The sequence below is a fragment of the Podarcis bocagei genome (assembly GCF_964188305.1).
Source record: "Podarcis bocagei genome assembly, chromosome: 2".
Taxonomy (NCBI): domain Eukaryota; kingdom Metazoa; phylum Chordata; class Lepidosauria; order Squamata; family Lacertidae; genus Podarcis; species Podarcis bocagei.
In genome coordinates this window covers 46,609,160-46,623,875 of record NC_138126.1, presented here as the reverse complement: position 1 = coordinate 46,623,875, position 14,716 = coordinate 46,609,160, and the positions used below count along the sequence as shown (strand labels likewise).

Sequence of the window (14,716 nt, the reverse complement as noted above, 5' to 3'; positions counted from 1 at the left end):
GATTGCCAGATGGGGTTGGAGTTCATTGTAAAGATCAACTGAACTGACAGGAAATGGCATTCTGGGATTTTGAAAAAAGCAGGAGACTATAGCATGTTAGTGAATGCACATTCCTACCAGCTCAGATTTCTCTCAGATGCACTGTAAATATATTGAATGCTGCTAACTTGCTAGGTAAGCTGCATTGCAATGATTAATACATGCTGCTGGAGCTCTCACCCTGGAAATGCTAAGAAGGTGTCTGACAGCAAAGTGCCAACAGGATGCCAGCGATGCAGCAAGGTTAAAATGCTTCTTAGCACATCCAGCCTGTTGTAGTCAACATTGTCAACAACACTTGTACTTAACAGAGAGGTCCACACATAGCAACTTAAAGGAGGATTGGGTGTATGTGGCTAAGTAATTGAGCACATGCTCTGCATTCAGGGTCTCAGATTCAATCTTTGGTATCTTTCACTGAAGAGTCCATGAGCCAGACTGCATGCTAAATTTCCTGTGTTTCTGGGCTTTTCAGTACAGGGATGTTTTAACTTAAATTGCTGGCACAGGGGCTTCAACATACCTGTAGCTTGCATAGTAAAAATAAAATAAAATGCTCTTATTGAAATGTATGGGATGGTCCGTGTGTCCCCCCCCCCAAATTACAGACACACAGGGGCAATAATCCAGATCAGAACCACAGCAGGTGGCAAAGGGTTAAAGCCTTCCAAATCCCCATGCTAGGGCCCCAGCAATTGGTGTAGAAAACAAATCAAATACTTAAAGGCACAGCTACATAGTGAGTGTAACTTGTAGTTTGCCCTTCTGATAACAGATCTGGCTAGGAAAGATCCCTGCCTGAGAGAGCCTGGAGAGCCATTATCAGTCAGGCTAGACAATATTTGACTAGGAAGAAACAATGGGCTGCCTCTCCGGAAGGCAGCTTTTGGCAAGTGTTCATGGAAGTCATCCAATCCTTATAGTCCACATGTGCAATGTATTGGACCTGTACTAGCAGCAGCAGCTCGCATGGAGTGGTGGTGTTGTGTAGCCACCCTCCCAACACTGGCACAGCATACCTGAACAGTGCTGGGGCAGGGAAGGGCAATGGTGTGGGTAGGACTGTGCAGATGTTGGATTGGCTCCACCAGTAAGGCCATGCAGTCTTGCCCCAGCACCGCCCAGTTAACCTGTAGCAACACTGGTGTTGGCCAGGCAACTCTGTGATGCTGTTCCATCGCACTGACCACTACTACTTACCAAATGGCTTGGAACCAGGAACATCTCTTTGATGTGTTGTCATACATTGCAAATACCTAGCAATTTGAAAATATTGTCTAGCCAGTGTGGTGTAGTGGTTAAGTGGTAGTCTTGTAATCTGGGGAACCGGGTTCGATTCCCCGCTCCTCCATATGCAGCTGCTGGGTGATCTTGGGCCAGTCACACTTCTCTGAAGTCTCTCAGCCCCACTCACCTCACAGAGTGTTTGTTGTGGGGGAGGAAGGGAAAGGAGAATGTTAGCCGCTTTGAGACTCCTTAAAGGGAGTGAAAGGCGGGATATCAAATCCAAACTCTTCTTCTTCTTCTAGTCTGCTGAGATTAGATTTCTTCTGAAATGTTACCTATAAAAGTTTGTACAGTCTCTCTCTCTCTGATTGATTGATTGATATTTATTACGGCCATTGGCCCGTCACACGACAGTTTCCCACCAACATATATATACTCTCTCTCTCTCTCTCTCTCTCTCTCTCTCTCTCTCTCTCTCTGTCTCTCTGTCTCTCTGTCTCTCTCTCTCTCTCTCTCTCTCTCTCACACACACACACACACACACACAGCAGTCTCCAGTTTCTTAGTTCCACCTACACTCAGAATCTACTAAATACGAATTTAGAATCTGCTGGGAACGGCATGGGAATTTGTCTGATATGCACATGAGACTGTATCAGATTAAAAGCTCATCCAGGCCTTTCTAGGGCCTCTTTCTGCACAAGTGTGCTCAAGACACACCTCCCGACACCTATAGGGTGTGTGTATTAGGACCCACCCTATTATTGTGACTAGAGTTTGTTTTAAAAGCTTTTTAATGCTGTATTTTCAGTTGTTGTAACCCAACTTGGGAACTTATGGTGAAGGGCAGATGATAAATTGAAATAATAGTAGTAGCAGTAGCAATAACAGAGCCCAGCGATGCAAAAATGCCCAAGGTGAGTCACAGCTGATCTCTGACTCCAAAGTTTGTCCGTCTCTGCTATGTGCACCAGAACTTCCAAGCAATTTGAAAACATTGCCGTGTCTGCTGACATTGGGTTACTTTTGAAAAATGACCTATCTGTAGTTTGACAGAAATAAATCCCCAGCATTTTAGTGTCATCTACACTCAAAACCTGCAGAATACAAGTTTAGATTGTACTGGGAACAGCCACTATTTACATGCTGCACGTATTCATCTGCCAGACCAATTTCTAGTCTCTATAAATATCATTGGGATGTCCTCCAAAAATTTCCTGACTTGTTTGTGTTCATAGCAGTTTGGTTTTGCAAACCAGGAACTGAAATGTAAATGGTGGATTTGAGACATTTTGATCAAAAAAAATTTCTTGCTTGTTAAATCTGATGCAAAACTCCAGATGTGTTGGGGTGCAATTTCAAAAGAAAGCAAGGCTGTCACCATAATCTAAAATGTGTTTGATGCAAAGGCTGTGTTGCTATAGGTTTATACTTGTTGGGGGCGGGGCCTTGCCTGCCTTAAAAAGCAATAGCCCCTGAATCTAGTTGAACAATCCCTATTGGTCCCATATTATAATGTGCATCTCCATCTGCATTAAGATATATCCAGCTGGTTCAGTGGACCTGAGTGATCATTACAAAGCAGATGGGAATCCAGAATCCAACCTTCTCCCACACACCAGTCTTTCCCTCCCAATCTCTGAAAATGTCATTAAACCAAATTTTAGGGCTGAAGAACTGTATCAGAAAAGGATCAGGATATTAGGAGGAATTCAACATAGTGCTAAGGAGATCACTAAGTTGGTGCAAGCACTTGTGCTTACCTGATGAAGAAAGTGCTCCCCCTGCACCCTGTTCTGGGGGTTCCCCTGACTGCCACCCCAGAGATGGGGGAAGCCCCGTTTCACTAGCAGTAAGTAGTCCTTCTCTGTGGTTTCACTACCAGGACTAGTTAGATGAACCAATAGTTTCTCTGCTGGAAACTTGGGAGTGGGTTGTGTGCATCATGATTACCCTGCAGTATCAAAGCAACTCACAATGTTCCAGTGATGTCTGTTGTGTTTTCTTCTTTGTTTTGCTTTACTGTACTTACTTAACCGCTTTTCTACCATAGTTTTGGTTTTTTTATTTCTTTTCATTTATATCCTGCCCTGCCTCCCAAAGGAGCCCAGGGAGGCAAGCACATCCACAGTTATTTTTATTTTTTTTTAAGCATCCTAAAACAGTTAAAAACGGTTTCGATTAAAAAGACAGCTGTGGTTAAAACCTTTATTTCTTCCAGTGACCTCAGGGTTGCTAGGGACAGTATTATTCAGTCACTGAATGCCTGGATAAACAGGAACGTTTTCAAATAAGTGCATGTTTATTTATCTTACCACTTACATCAAAGATTAATTTAGTGATAACATGTTGTGGGATTGCCACTGATTACATGCTAGAAAGGGCACATTCTTTTCCCTGAATCACAGAGCAAATTCAAGAGCCAGCAGCATATTACTACTGCTGCTATTGCATCATTTTATAGCTGTATTTTTTTTAAAAAAACAACATGAGGTTTTCATAAAATTAGTATAATTTACTATATGTTTTAGGAACTTGTTTGTTCATTATGCATTTGAAAATGTGTTTGGAAATAGGATATTATATCCAAATTTTGCATGATGGCTCCTGATATCGAGCAACAGGTTTTTGTCTATGGTTGGATACAGCTGGTCACCATTTTGACTCAAGATGCCATTCCAGGGCTTGTGGTTTCTTGCTCCTGTCAAGGCACTGCCAGGAGTGAGGGAGGAGTAAAATGGGGGGGGGGGGAGTAGCACACAGCTTGTTTGTGTTAAACAACAGCTAAACGTTAACTATGGTTTTATTTAGTGGATGGGTGAATTATTACATTTGTATCCCACCATTTCTTTAAGGTGCTCAAGGTGGTATACATAGTTCTCCCCCTCCCATTTTATCCTCACAACAACCCTGTGAGGTAGGTTAGGAGATGTGACTGATTGGCCCAAGATCACCCAGTGGGCTTCACAGCCGAGTGGGGATTTCAACCAGGTCTGACACTTTAAGCACCACACCACACTGGTTTAAGGTCATGTGTGAACCACACCTTTGACTCCATCCTGTTTACTAACATTAGAAGGAAAACACAAGCGTTTAAGGGAAACCGACAGGCATTGAGGAGCATCCATTTTGGGACGAATCATCTCTGCCCGTTCTTCCTCTCTATATGCCCCATTCTACATGGTCACATCAGCTGCCCTGGTCACTAACATCCCAGCAAAAGTTGGTTAGGTTTTTTAAAAAAACAACACACCTCTCTCCTGCATTAGGATTAAAAAATAAAAAATCAGCATAAAGCAAGGTTAGGAAGAAGAAACAAAGAAAATCCCATTAGGCTATTTCCTGGCATTTGTGGCTTTGTATATGAGGGTGGCGAAGGTGGTACGTCATATGAACTTATCTACATTATTTTATTCTGCGGGAAGAGGATGTCTGTCACGCCGCCCGCCCACCCCTTTGTGATTTTTCTTCCCCCAATAATTCTTTATCTGTTGCTTTTTTGTCAGGGAAGCAGCTTGAGGCTGGGCTGCCTGCACGTGGTGCTGTGTCACAGCACCAAACAAACAACTTGGCAGCTTTTAGTCTGCAGCCAGTTGCTAAGTAGCCGGAGCAACCCAGCACTTTTGTTTAAATTGGAGGAGAAAAGTCAAATTGGCCGGGGTGAAAATGTCAGAGCACACCCAGGTGCTGAGAAAGGGAGCTGGCAAAATTGCATGCACTCGCCTCAGTTGTTCCGTTAGCCATCTCTTTTCTCTTCTTCCCTGAAAGCACATTGAACCGGAAGCCAGACCTTTCTAAAGCAAGGTTTCTCCTGAGCAGAAATGGGAGGAGGACAGTGAAGAAGCAAGGTTTAGGGGTCAGCAAACTTTTTCAGCATGGGGCCTATCCACCGACCCTCAGAACTTGCGGGGGGGGGCAGACTATATTGGGGGGGGGTGAACAAATTCCTATGCCCCACAAATAACCCAGATATATATTTTAAATAAAAGGACACGTTCTACTCATGTAAAAACATGCTGATTCCAGGACGGTCTGCAAGCCAGGTTTAGAAGGCGATTGGACCGGATCTGGTCCCCGGGCCTTAGTTTGCCTATCCATGGTTTAGATGCCTAAAGGCAAGGGAAGAAATGCCTTGATTCATACTTTGCTAATTTAGAGTGGACTGTTTGCAACCAAGTTATCCCATTGGTGCAGGGACTTAGGGACTTTCACCTGTACAGAAGAATTTCCTTTCCCTCTTCTCTTCCCCCATCCAGGCAAACAAAATCTGTTCTGGGTTTCCCCACAACCTTCCCACGTTCCCTTTAGGTACAGGGACACAACCCAGCATTTCTAAGAAAAACATATTTCCGTAGGAGAAATAGAGGCACAGGATGACTGTGTCCCACATTTCCCCAACAACACTTTTGCACCCAAACTGTGTTTCAGTATTTGACTAGAAAGCATATCTGCCTTCAAAAAAAATCAAAGCAACCACCCCAAACCAACAAGAAACTGAACTTCCGGCACATGCAGCATCTCCCATGAGTATTGAGCAAAGTCCATTTCAGAAAAACCATGTTATCTGCTGTCCATACTTACTCTTTACACAGCCGCGAAGATAAGCACTGCCAGGCAGTTTCCAATGGCCTGAACCCTCAGGAGGGCACACCACGTACCCCACATGCTGGCTCCAGCCACCCTGCTCCTCTCATTGCTGTTCCACTGGTTTTCCTTTGCCCAGTGCTCAAGCCCAGGTGGCGGTGGCGCTGGCTGGCGGCCGCCATTTTAATTCCCCCACAATGCTTTTGGGGCCCCAAGACTGCACTGCTTTAAAGCAATAGTACATAGAGCTCCAGAGGTATTGTGGGGGAATTAAAACGATAGATGGTAGCATTTGCTGGCTAAAGTGGCTTTTATTTTTTGCCTTCTATTGTCCAGGGAAGAGGAGGGGCCCCTGCTGTGCCAAGGGCTACTACAGGGAGTGGGGGCAGCAGGAGTCCCACCAGACTCAGTGGTGGCCCTCCTCTCCTCCCCCCTCTACTGTGATGAGATGGAATGGCTGCTACCAACTGAGGGAAGAAGGAGCTAATCTCACAGCAGAGTCCATGGAATTCTGTGATGAGTCAAAAGAGATAGGAGGTTGATACTCTCTTGTTGTTAATATAATTGATGTATCACTATGTCCTGCTTAATTTTGAAATATTTCGGAATTGAGATGGTTATTGATACTTTGTGTTGATTTTTCAAAAAATGAATTGTATTGTTTTTGTTGCTGTATATTATGACCTGCTTTGAACATGGTTTTCTGTAGAAGGCAGCATATAAATTAAAACCTCTCATGTGACTGCAGTCAAAACTGAGAACCTTTGTGGAGGCTTCACCACATGAGAAGAGGGTGTCTGTACATTAAAATGTGCTGCCTTTAAAGCAAGTATCCGTTGAGGTTAAGCCATAAAATGTTCATTCAATGTCCCTTTTATTTCAACAGGTTGACTCTTACACCACAGACCCACTGGTTTACCATGGCGGCATGAAAGTCTCCTTCGTCATCCAGTTGCTGAATGCCATTGCCAAAATAGAGCGTGCACTCCCCAAACTGACTCTTCCTCTGCTGGTGCTCCATGGTTCACCTGACAAACTCTGCGATATCAAAGGCTCTTATTTGCTGATGGATACGGCACCAAGCCAGGATAAAACTCTCAAGGTTATCTTGGCTTTTTTTGTAGGATTAAGGGATCGGTGTTTACTGCTTGGCAGTTCGATTGGGCTCCTTTCCGACTGATGTAAGGCACTGTAGAGGAAAACCTCACCTGGGGGAGAGGCATGTGTCAACTTCTCTATCTTCCACAGGGTGAAATGAGTTAAATTCTGGGGCAATACTTAAGTAGGCCTAAGCACATTTATTTGGAAATAAATACCACCGGAAGGCACCCAGCTAACTTAGAGTAGACCTGCTAAAATTAATGAACCCAGTTAGCCGTGTCCATTAATTTCACTGGGTCTGTTCTGAGTAGGGTGGACATTCTATTGATTTCAGCCAAAACACAAGGAAGTTAACATGAAGAGGTAGCAATTAGTACAACAGGCTAGCCAGCTCTCCCTTGATGCTGTTAGTAATGGGAAGCATGTGCAGAAAAACAAAAACGGGGAGTGCAATACCTACTAGGATTTCACAGCCATAAAATATTTAAATTACACTTAATTTTTATTCATTCGATGTTTGAGTGAACATCTGCTCTAGCAATAGGAGAGTAAAGAAAAAAGAGGGATAGAATGTATTTTTATCAGGTGTTGATGAGCAGCTTGAAACAAGCTGCCTTTCGAGCCATTTTGAAGTATTTATGAAGAATTACAGTGCATGCAGTATAGTTTTGTACAAAAGGGATGGTGCATGCTGAAATTCGGCACCTGCTTTCAGTCCATGGTTACAAACAGTAGTTATGATCAGTTGAACAAGGGAGAGATGTGGGGCTTCTTTTTCAATCTCTGTTTGGTTTTGTGACGCTAGCATTACCACTCTGTGTTCATCAGAGCATTAGGGGAAAGATGACTTGTTAATACATGTTAAAGTGCTAGTCTAAAGTGCAGCTCTATTTTAGCAGGCCACAGACGGCCACAGTTGCTTGCAGGATGCAAAGGGTGTTATCGTAAGCTTGTGGAGTTCATTCATATACTACACAGTGCCTGTTGTGCAATCTTAACCCCCACCCTTGCTGTTGATGGTGGTGAGAGCAGGGGTTTAGGATGGCACATAGTGTCCTCTTCTCTGGACCTCCACTGGCAGAGAGGAGTTGTGGGTGCCAGTGGTGGTGGGTTAACCTTTGCCCTGGCAGACAGGAAGCTACCACTCTCAGTAGGCAGCAGAAAGCCCCCAAATGGATCGTTTTGATGCATGGTGCCAACATCTTTGGATGCATTGGGTCGTATTCAACTAGGTTTTACTCAAAGAAGACCTGTTGAAATTGATGGGTCTGCATAGCTATGGCTTTGTGCCTTTAACCGTGCTTTTTCCTTCTCTTTGCAGGTATATGACGAGGCTTACCATGCCCTCCACAAAGAGCTTCCTGAGGTGACTGCATCTGTCCTTAAAGAAATACAGTCGTGGATTAGTCAGAAACCCTCAGCAGCTGAAGAAGCCCGTCACTCTTAAAGAAAAGCTGGCTTGAGACCTTCTTAAATGGTTGTTGGGCTATTCCGGGAAGATATTTTTCCCTTTTCTGTTTTTTACAACCTCTTTTCGGGGGCAAAAATGTTTCTCTTAAAGGGACTCCTGAAATACGTTATTTTTAAACAGACATTTCCTGTGGGGAGGGGGGTTGCCACGCAGCCGTTTAAAGGACGCTTTCTTCCCAGGAGAAAGAGCTATGGGAATGTTGTATCAGTACAGACTTCCCGGCTGGGGGTGCTGCTTTAAGGGACTTCCTTGAATCCCCCCTCAAAGCCCACAACACTCTCTAAACATGTTCTTTGTTGTCCAGGGAGTTCCTGAGGTGCTGAGGTATTTTTTCCATTTTTTTAATATTGCAATAATCTTCGGAAGGTTTTAAAAAATAATTGTCATTCAGTTTCTACTCTTGCCAGGTGACAATTCCTCCCTCCTCTACTTCCAAGGCTACAAGACAGACCCAAAGGGAAACGTCGTTTATCAGATGGAGATGGAGCTAGGAAGGAAGTTAGGCTGCTGGCGGAGTCTCTTCCTGTGTGAATTCAGGCCATGACTGTGTTTAGATTTAGGGTCTGGCCAGGCCGAAAGGGCCTCTCAGCCCTCAGAGCTTCGAGAATAAGGAGGAGTCCAGCAGACCACAGGAACAGCGCAAGCAGCACTCTAGATGTAGCGCTGTTTAGTGATCGGCCCCCAAAATGACGCCACTGAGGAACAGGACTAACATAGAAGTCTACAAGCCTTAAGGCGTAGACTCTTAAGCACACAAAAGAGATGCTGAAGATGTTACTTCTGCTTCCAGAAACCAAATCCTTCTTCTGTGCAAGAACTGTATTCTGTAAATACGCGTAGGGGCTGCTTTTCTTGTTATTTGTGTTAACTGATAACTTAAGATGTAAAGTCAAAAGTTATATTTAAAGAAAAATATTAAATATAATATATAATGTCTCTATAGGTCATTCAGAGGTATCTAGAGGAGGAGGAACAGAGTGTAGAATGAAGGCAGGGGATGTCACTTCTGCAACGTGTTTCCCTTTAGAGGATTTCCAGGCAGCACAAGTTTAGCTCTGCCATGTTGCAATATGAATGCAATTGCCACTTGAAAAGCAGGGAGTAGCCACCCGTTGCTTTCCCCCAGTTCTCACACTCCTATTCCTCCTTTTAATTAGGATGGACCAGACAGAAACAACTTGCCTTTGGGGTAGGGTAGTGTTTGTCTCCCTATTCTTTTATTCTATCCATGGTTGGAAGGAAATAAGGGGAAGGAGTGAAAGAAAGAAGCCAAAGTAATGGAAGAGTCGGGGACAGGAGGCGATTGTAAAAGTTACTGGATTCTCAAGAGTCCGTGGTACGTGGGGGCCCTGGAAGCTTGACTAGCAGAGTACTAGGGCTAGCATTTTTTGGCAATACTTACTTGAGGAGGGGGAAATGGGCAGTGCTAAGAATTGAAAAGAGCCACCCGTTGGGTGAAAGTGCTTGTTGCATATGAGGAAGATATTGAAGAGGGGTGAGGAAATGGATAAAACGGGCTGTTTATGGTACGCATCTCTGAGGGAGGGGATTTGATAGCAAGATAGTTATGTGGAATCTCTTAATCGCAACAACTTTGGGGTATTAGCTTTCACTGAGACTAGCTGCTTGGCCAGCCCAGACACATCTGCACCAGGAAAATATGAAGGAGCAGCCCATGGCTAGCCAAAAACATGCCACCTAGCTATGAAGCAGTGTTTTCAGGCAGCCCAAAATTGGCATGTTTGTTGAAAGTCTGTGTAATAGTGCCCCCCTCCACCCTAACCAATGTGAGGATTATGAGGTGCCTGCCAACTTTGCTTTGCAGCAGAATTCTTCTATTTACTACTATTTCCCCCTCTAGAATAACCCAGTTAGCACTGCTGAGCTAGTCTCCTGTTAAAGTGACTTGGAAAGAGAATCCGTTTAAAAGTTTTCCATTGGGTGCCTACCATGATCTTTCTACAAGAGTGCCAGTCCTGCTTTTTCCATGCATTTCTGCTCTAGAGGTGTATGGATAGTGGATAGGACTTTATATAATAGATGCCCAGCAGGAGTTTGAACTCTTTTCACCTGCTGGTCTTTCAGCTTTGCACTGGGGGCAAACAACACAGCATTCCCCACTGTCGAGATTTTTCAGCTGGACCAGTAGTCTGTATTGCAAAACCACCCAGATTATGACAGTTTCACTTCCCACCTCCAAAGCCAATTCCTTTTGGGAACTGTGAAAGAGAACTTTGTGTAATAACAAACAGCCCCCGAATCTAACTTTAATTAGCTCTGATCTGTTCTCTAATAAGGGTGTGAGAGGCAGAAGCTTAACACATCACAAGACCTCAGCAAGAGAAGCACTGTAGGAGTAACAGTCGCCTGGTTTGCACAGACTTTTGCAACTCCTAGCAGTTCATCCAGATTTTTTAAAAAGGCCCCCTTTTGTTATAGAATTAATTGTGACTATTTCAGGGTGCTTAAAATTTCCTTTGACAGGCCCCGGATTAATTATTGGTTGCAGATTTTATCAGTCATTTCACATCACAGAGGACTTGCCCTACCATAAGAGCTCAGCTGACTGAACCAGTGCAGCTGTAGTTGTGGCCTGTGAGTTACTAAAATGGAGACTGGGCTATGGGAGAACAGCATGCTTGCCGTTGCATATGGGTGGTGGGAATTATTTCAGCAGCAAAAGCCCAGTGAATTAGATACACTATTGTTCTTCTGGCTTCATAATAGGCTTCTTTTCCTGTTCCACGAGCTGAGGGAACAGGCAATATTGCAAGGGTGGTGACTAGCTAAGGTGAATGCCCTTGCATTTATAAGCCTTAAAAAAAAAATCAGGTAAGCTGCATGGATAAGCAGCAGTTGGCACAGAAGTAGAAGCACTCAAAATGCATATTGCACATTAAAACGGCAATCAAGGTGGAGAGTATTCCAAAGATGTGCATGTTAGCTTAATTCTTCACCTATTCAGATCAACTGGGAGTTTAGCCACAGTGTAAGAAATCTAGGTCAATGCTGGCTGCCTTGGAGGAGAAGTGCTTTTTCGCATTTAACTCCTACACACATGAGCACTGCTGTGCTGGCCTCTATTGTATACATGCCCAAAAGAGGTTCTAAGTTCAGTGCCTTTGAATAAATTTGTCCAGAGAAAGCCTGCTGTAACTCCTGAGCTTTGAAGCAATAGATAAAGAAGAGTTAGAACAGACTTCCTCAAGCTGGTGCCCTCCATATGTTTTGAACTATAGTCCCCATCCCCCTGACCATTGCCAGTGGTAGCTGGGACTGGCAGGAGTAGCTGTGATCTTCAGGATCACAGGTTGGAGACAAATGGATTGGAAACCATATTCAACTCAAAGTCATGCATAGGTTTGAAAAACCACACTGAACGGGATAGCGATAGCTACTGTTATTGGGAAAGTGCTAGCTACTGTTCGTTCATTTTGCTAAGGACTATGCATTTGGGGAAATGCAACCCGGAGAGTGAGTTAGAGAGGTTATGTTCCTTTAAGAGCAAATAGAAGCTGGCCACCTTCGCATAGGCCTATTGAGCTTCCGTCTGCCATGGAGCTTTTAAAAGAATAGAACTAACTACTTAAGTATTGCTTTCAAAAAGAGGGAGGGGCAGTTTAAATAATACTCATTTGCTAGATGTTGGGGAATTCGAAAAAAGACTTATATTCCTGCTGGGATAGAATAAACAACAGTTCGTAAACTGAATTGTGCTGGATCAACACCAGTGAAGGCTCTAAAACAAAAAATCATTTCTGCTGCAGTTAAACCTGTCAAGTCTAAGCTTGCTCATGCTGGGAAGTTGGACTTCTGCAGTGTTCTAAAGAAAGTAACTTGCTGAGCAACCACAGTTGGCAGCCAGGGGGCAGCGTTTGGATTGTTGCAGGAAAACAAGGGCTGAGCCACAGGCTGCATTTTGGCCATAGCTGTGGCCTCTTTCACCTGCCCTGAGAAAAAAGAGAGAGATTGTAGTGGTGATCTTCAGGAGCCTGCCTTGCTAATCAACATTAAACCAGCTGAAGCTCCTTGGGGCTGCCCTACCTCAGGCCTGCACAACTTGTGACCCACCAAACTGACTACAACCTCGCCTGTAGCCTCCAAAGTCTTCTGCTTTTACAATCCTAGACATGCAGCAGAAGTGGGAGTCTTACAGAGTTTCAGACATTGGTGAGTGAGCTGTTATTCAGCTTGGCAGGTGACAAATTGCACAGGCCTGCCCTACCTTAAAATCACAAACTAGAGTTCACCAGAAGCATCTACAATTTTAACTTGTTTGATGCATGCAGTTTCTGGAGAGCAAAGTTCTCCAGAACTTGTATCAGCTTCCAGACTGCTGTGCTGGGGACCAACGGAGTTTCCCCCTCTTTGAGAACTTAGTTCCTTTATGACAGAGCAATAGTTGTGTGTAACTAATGTATATAACCGCCATCATATGCACCGGACGTGGCATGACAACCAGCCTTCCCATAACATGTCTGGCACAACGTTTTATAATGAGCCTGCTCTTTTTATATCAGTCACCTTACCACTTTGATGACATTATCTTACCAAGATAACTTATTTTTCCAAGTAATTCCTGTGCCACTGTTTCTGCTCGTTTCATTTGTGCTCCAACTCACACAGTACTAGACACTCAACATACATACACACTTGAAATGCCTGTATTTACAGCGAGGAGAATGTGTACAACTTAGATACTTTTGAGAGAGAAATAAAAATAATATGTATATGAACACTAATAATAAAGATATGTTTTTTTGAGTATGGCATGATTGAGAGCATTTGTACCTACCCAATTATATCAAGAGCTGCAGAGGTGTTTGGTTGTTGCTCTTTTGTAAACAACAACAGTGCTTTTACCCAGTTAATATTTGATAAATAGACCAGGGATCTCGTTAACTGAAGGGGAGTAACTCAGGGACATTCTGCAAACAGGATTTACTGGCACGTGCTCATTCTCTTTGTTGATGGCACTGGGTTGTGTCAGTGAGGGCAATTGAGAGCCATTTTGAAGTGCAGGCTGGGAACACCACATGGGTGAAGACTATAGTGTACACTTTCACGTGGTTGAAAAGAAAGAGCATGGGCACAAAGAATAAATGCTAAAATGCCATTGATTGCTCATATAAATGTTTACTCATTTTCCCCTTGTGGGCTTCCCACAGGCATTTGATTGGCCACTGGGAGGACAGAATGCTGGAGTAGATGGGCCAGCAGACTCTTCTAAGCTTATTAGAGCTCCCATGTCTCCCATATGGCGCCTTCACTGAGTATACCTGCCTAGCTTCCGCTCCTTCACTTTGCACCATCACTTCAACCTCTGTTCAGCTTCTGAAATGCACGTACACTTCCCGTGATACTTCTTTGCTCTTAAATGCCGGTGTTCTTAAGCCATTTCATTTCCAGCCTGAGTGAACAAGGCCCACAGTACACCAGAGCTTAGAATCCCAATTATATCCTTTTAAGCTGTTTTAGGGCCTCTCCAAATGGATTTTTTTTTAAAACGTGTATTCTGCAACGTCACTGGTGAATTAATCAGTGGTGGATTTATAGTGGACATTCCACTTTTCTTTTACTTTGCTGTACTGAATTCTTGCCTTTGGGAGGGGCACTATAAAACACAACAAAAGTGAGACAAAACAACCACAACTCTTGAACATTATGGAAAGTTATGAGCATTATGGAAAGTATCAGTAATTCAGCAGGAAACCACGGGACATACTCCCCATTACAAAGCAATAGGTCCACTCCAAAACTTTTCCAGGCACAAACTGTGGAAAAAAAGATCACGTATAACCATCCCAATACTAGTATTTGCACAGATCCATCATGAATGCACATTAAAAATTACATCTAGAGAGGCCCTTAGGAGGCTTCTTGCAATCTACATCCTTGGAAACGCTGAACCTCAAACAGCTAATAAAACCTGTTACCAATAAGAGATGCAAGATAGAATCCCCTTTGCCCCCCTGCTGCGCTAGGGACCCTCGCCCTTAATACCTCATGTTTATTTTTGCTAGCATTGGCTGACACTCGCTTTTAAATATCTCAGCCAGCCATCACATATCTTCAGTAACAAAGGCAACCACCTGTGCTCTTAAGAAAATCTCATCATCTGCCACATTTTTGCATCTGCTATCTCCTATCAGGAATCCATCCTAATATTTTTTTTTTGCTGGGGTTGTTGAGCTGGGAGGCTGCGAGCCAAGTGTTTTCAGAGAGAGCTTCAAGCTGCCAAGGCAACAGTTCAGTTCCACTGTAAGGTGAAGGGGGGAGGGGAACTGGAATATC

General features: G+C 43.8%; 1 protein-coding gene across 9 annotated transcripts in view; it reads left to right on the top strand.

The window, feature by feature from the left end:
- MGLL (monoglyceride lipase) overlaps positions 1–13,189 on the top strand; it is an 84,703-nt gene extending 71,514 nt beyond the window's left edge. For all 9 annotated transcript variants that reach the window (XM_081184334.1, XM_081184337.1, XM_081184332.1 and 6 more), the window contains 2 exons: positions 6,737–6,952; positions 8,273–13,189. In XM_081184334.1, the coding sequence (XP_081040460.1) occupies positions 6,737–6,952; positions 8,273–8,398 (342 nt within the window). In that variant the 3' untranslated portion in view covers positions 8,399–13,189. The remainder of the gene's footprint in view (positions 1–6,736; positions 6,953–8,272) is intronic.
- Positions 13,190–14,716: the final 1,527 nt, after the last annotated feature.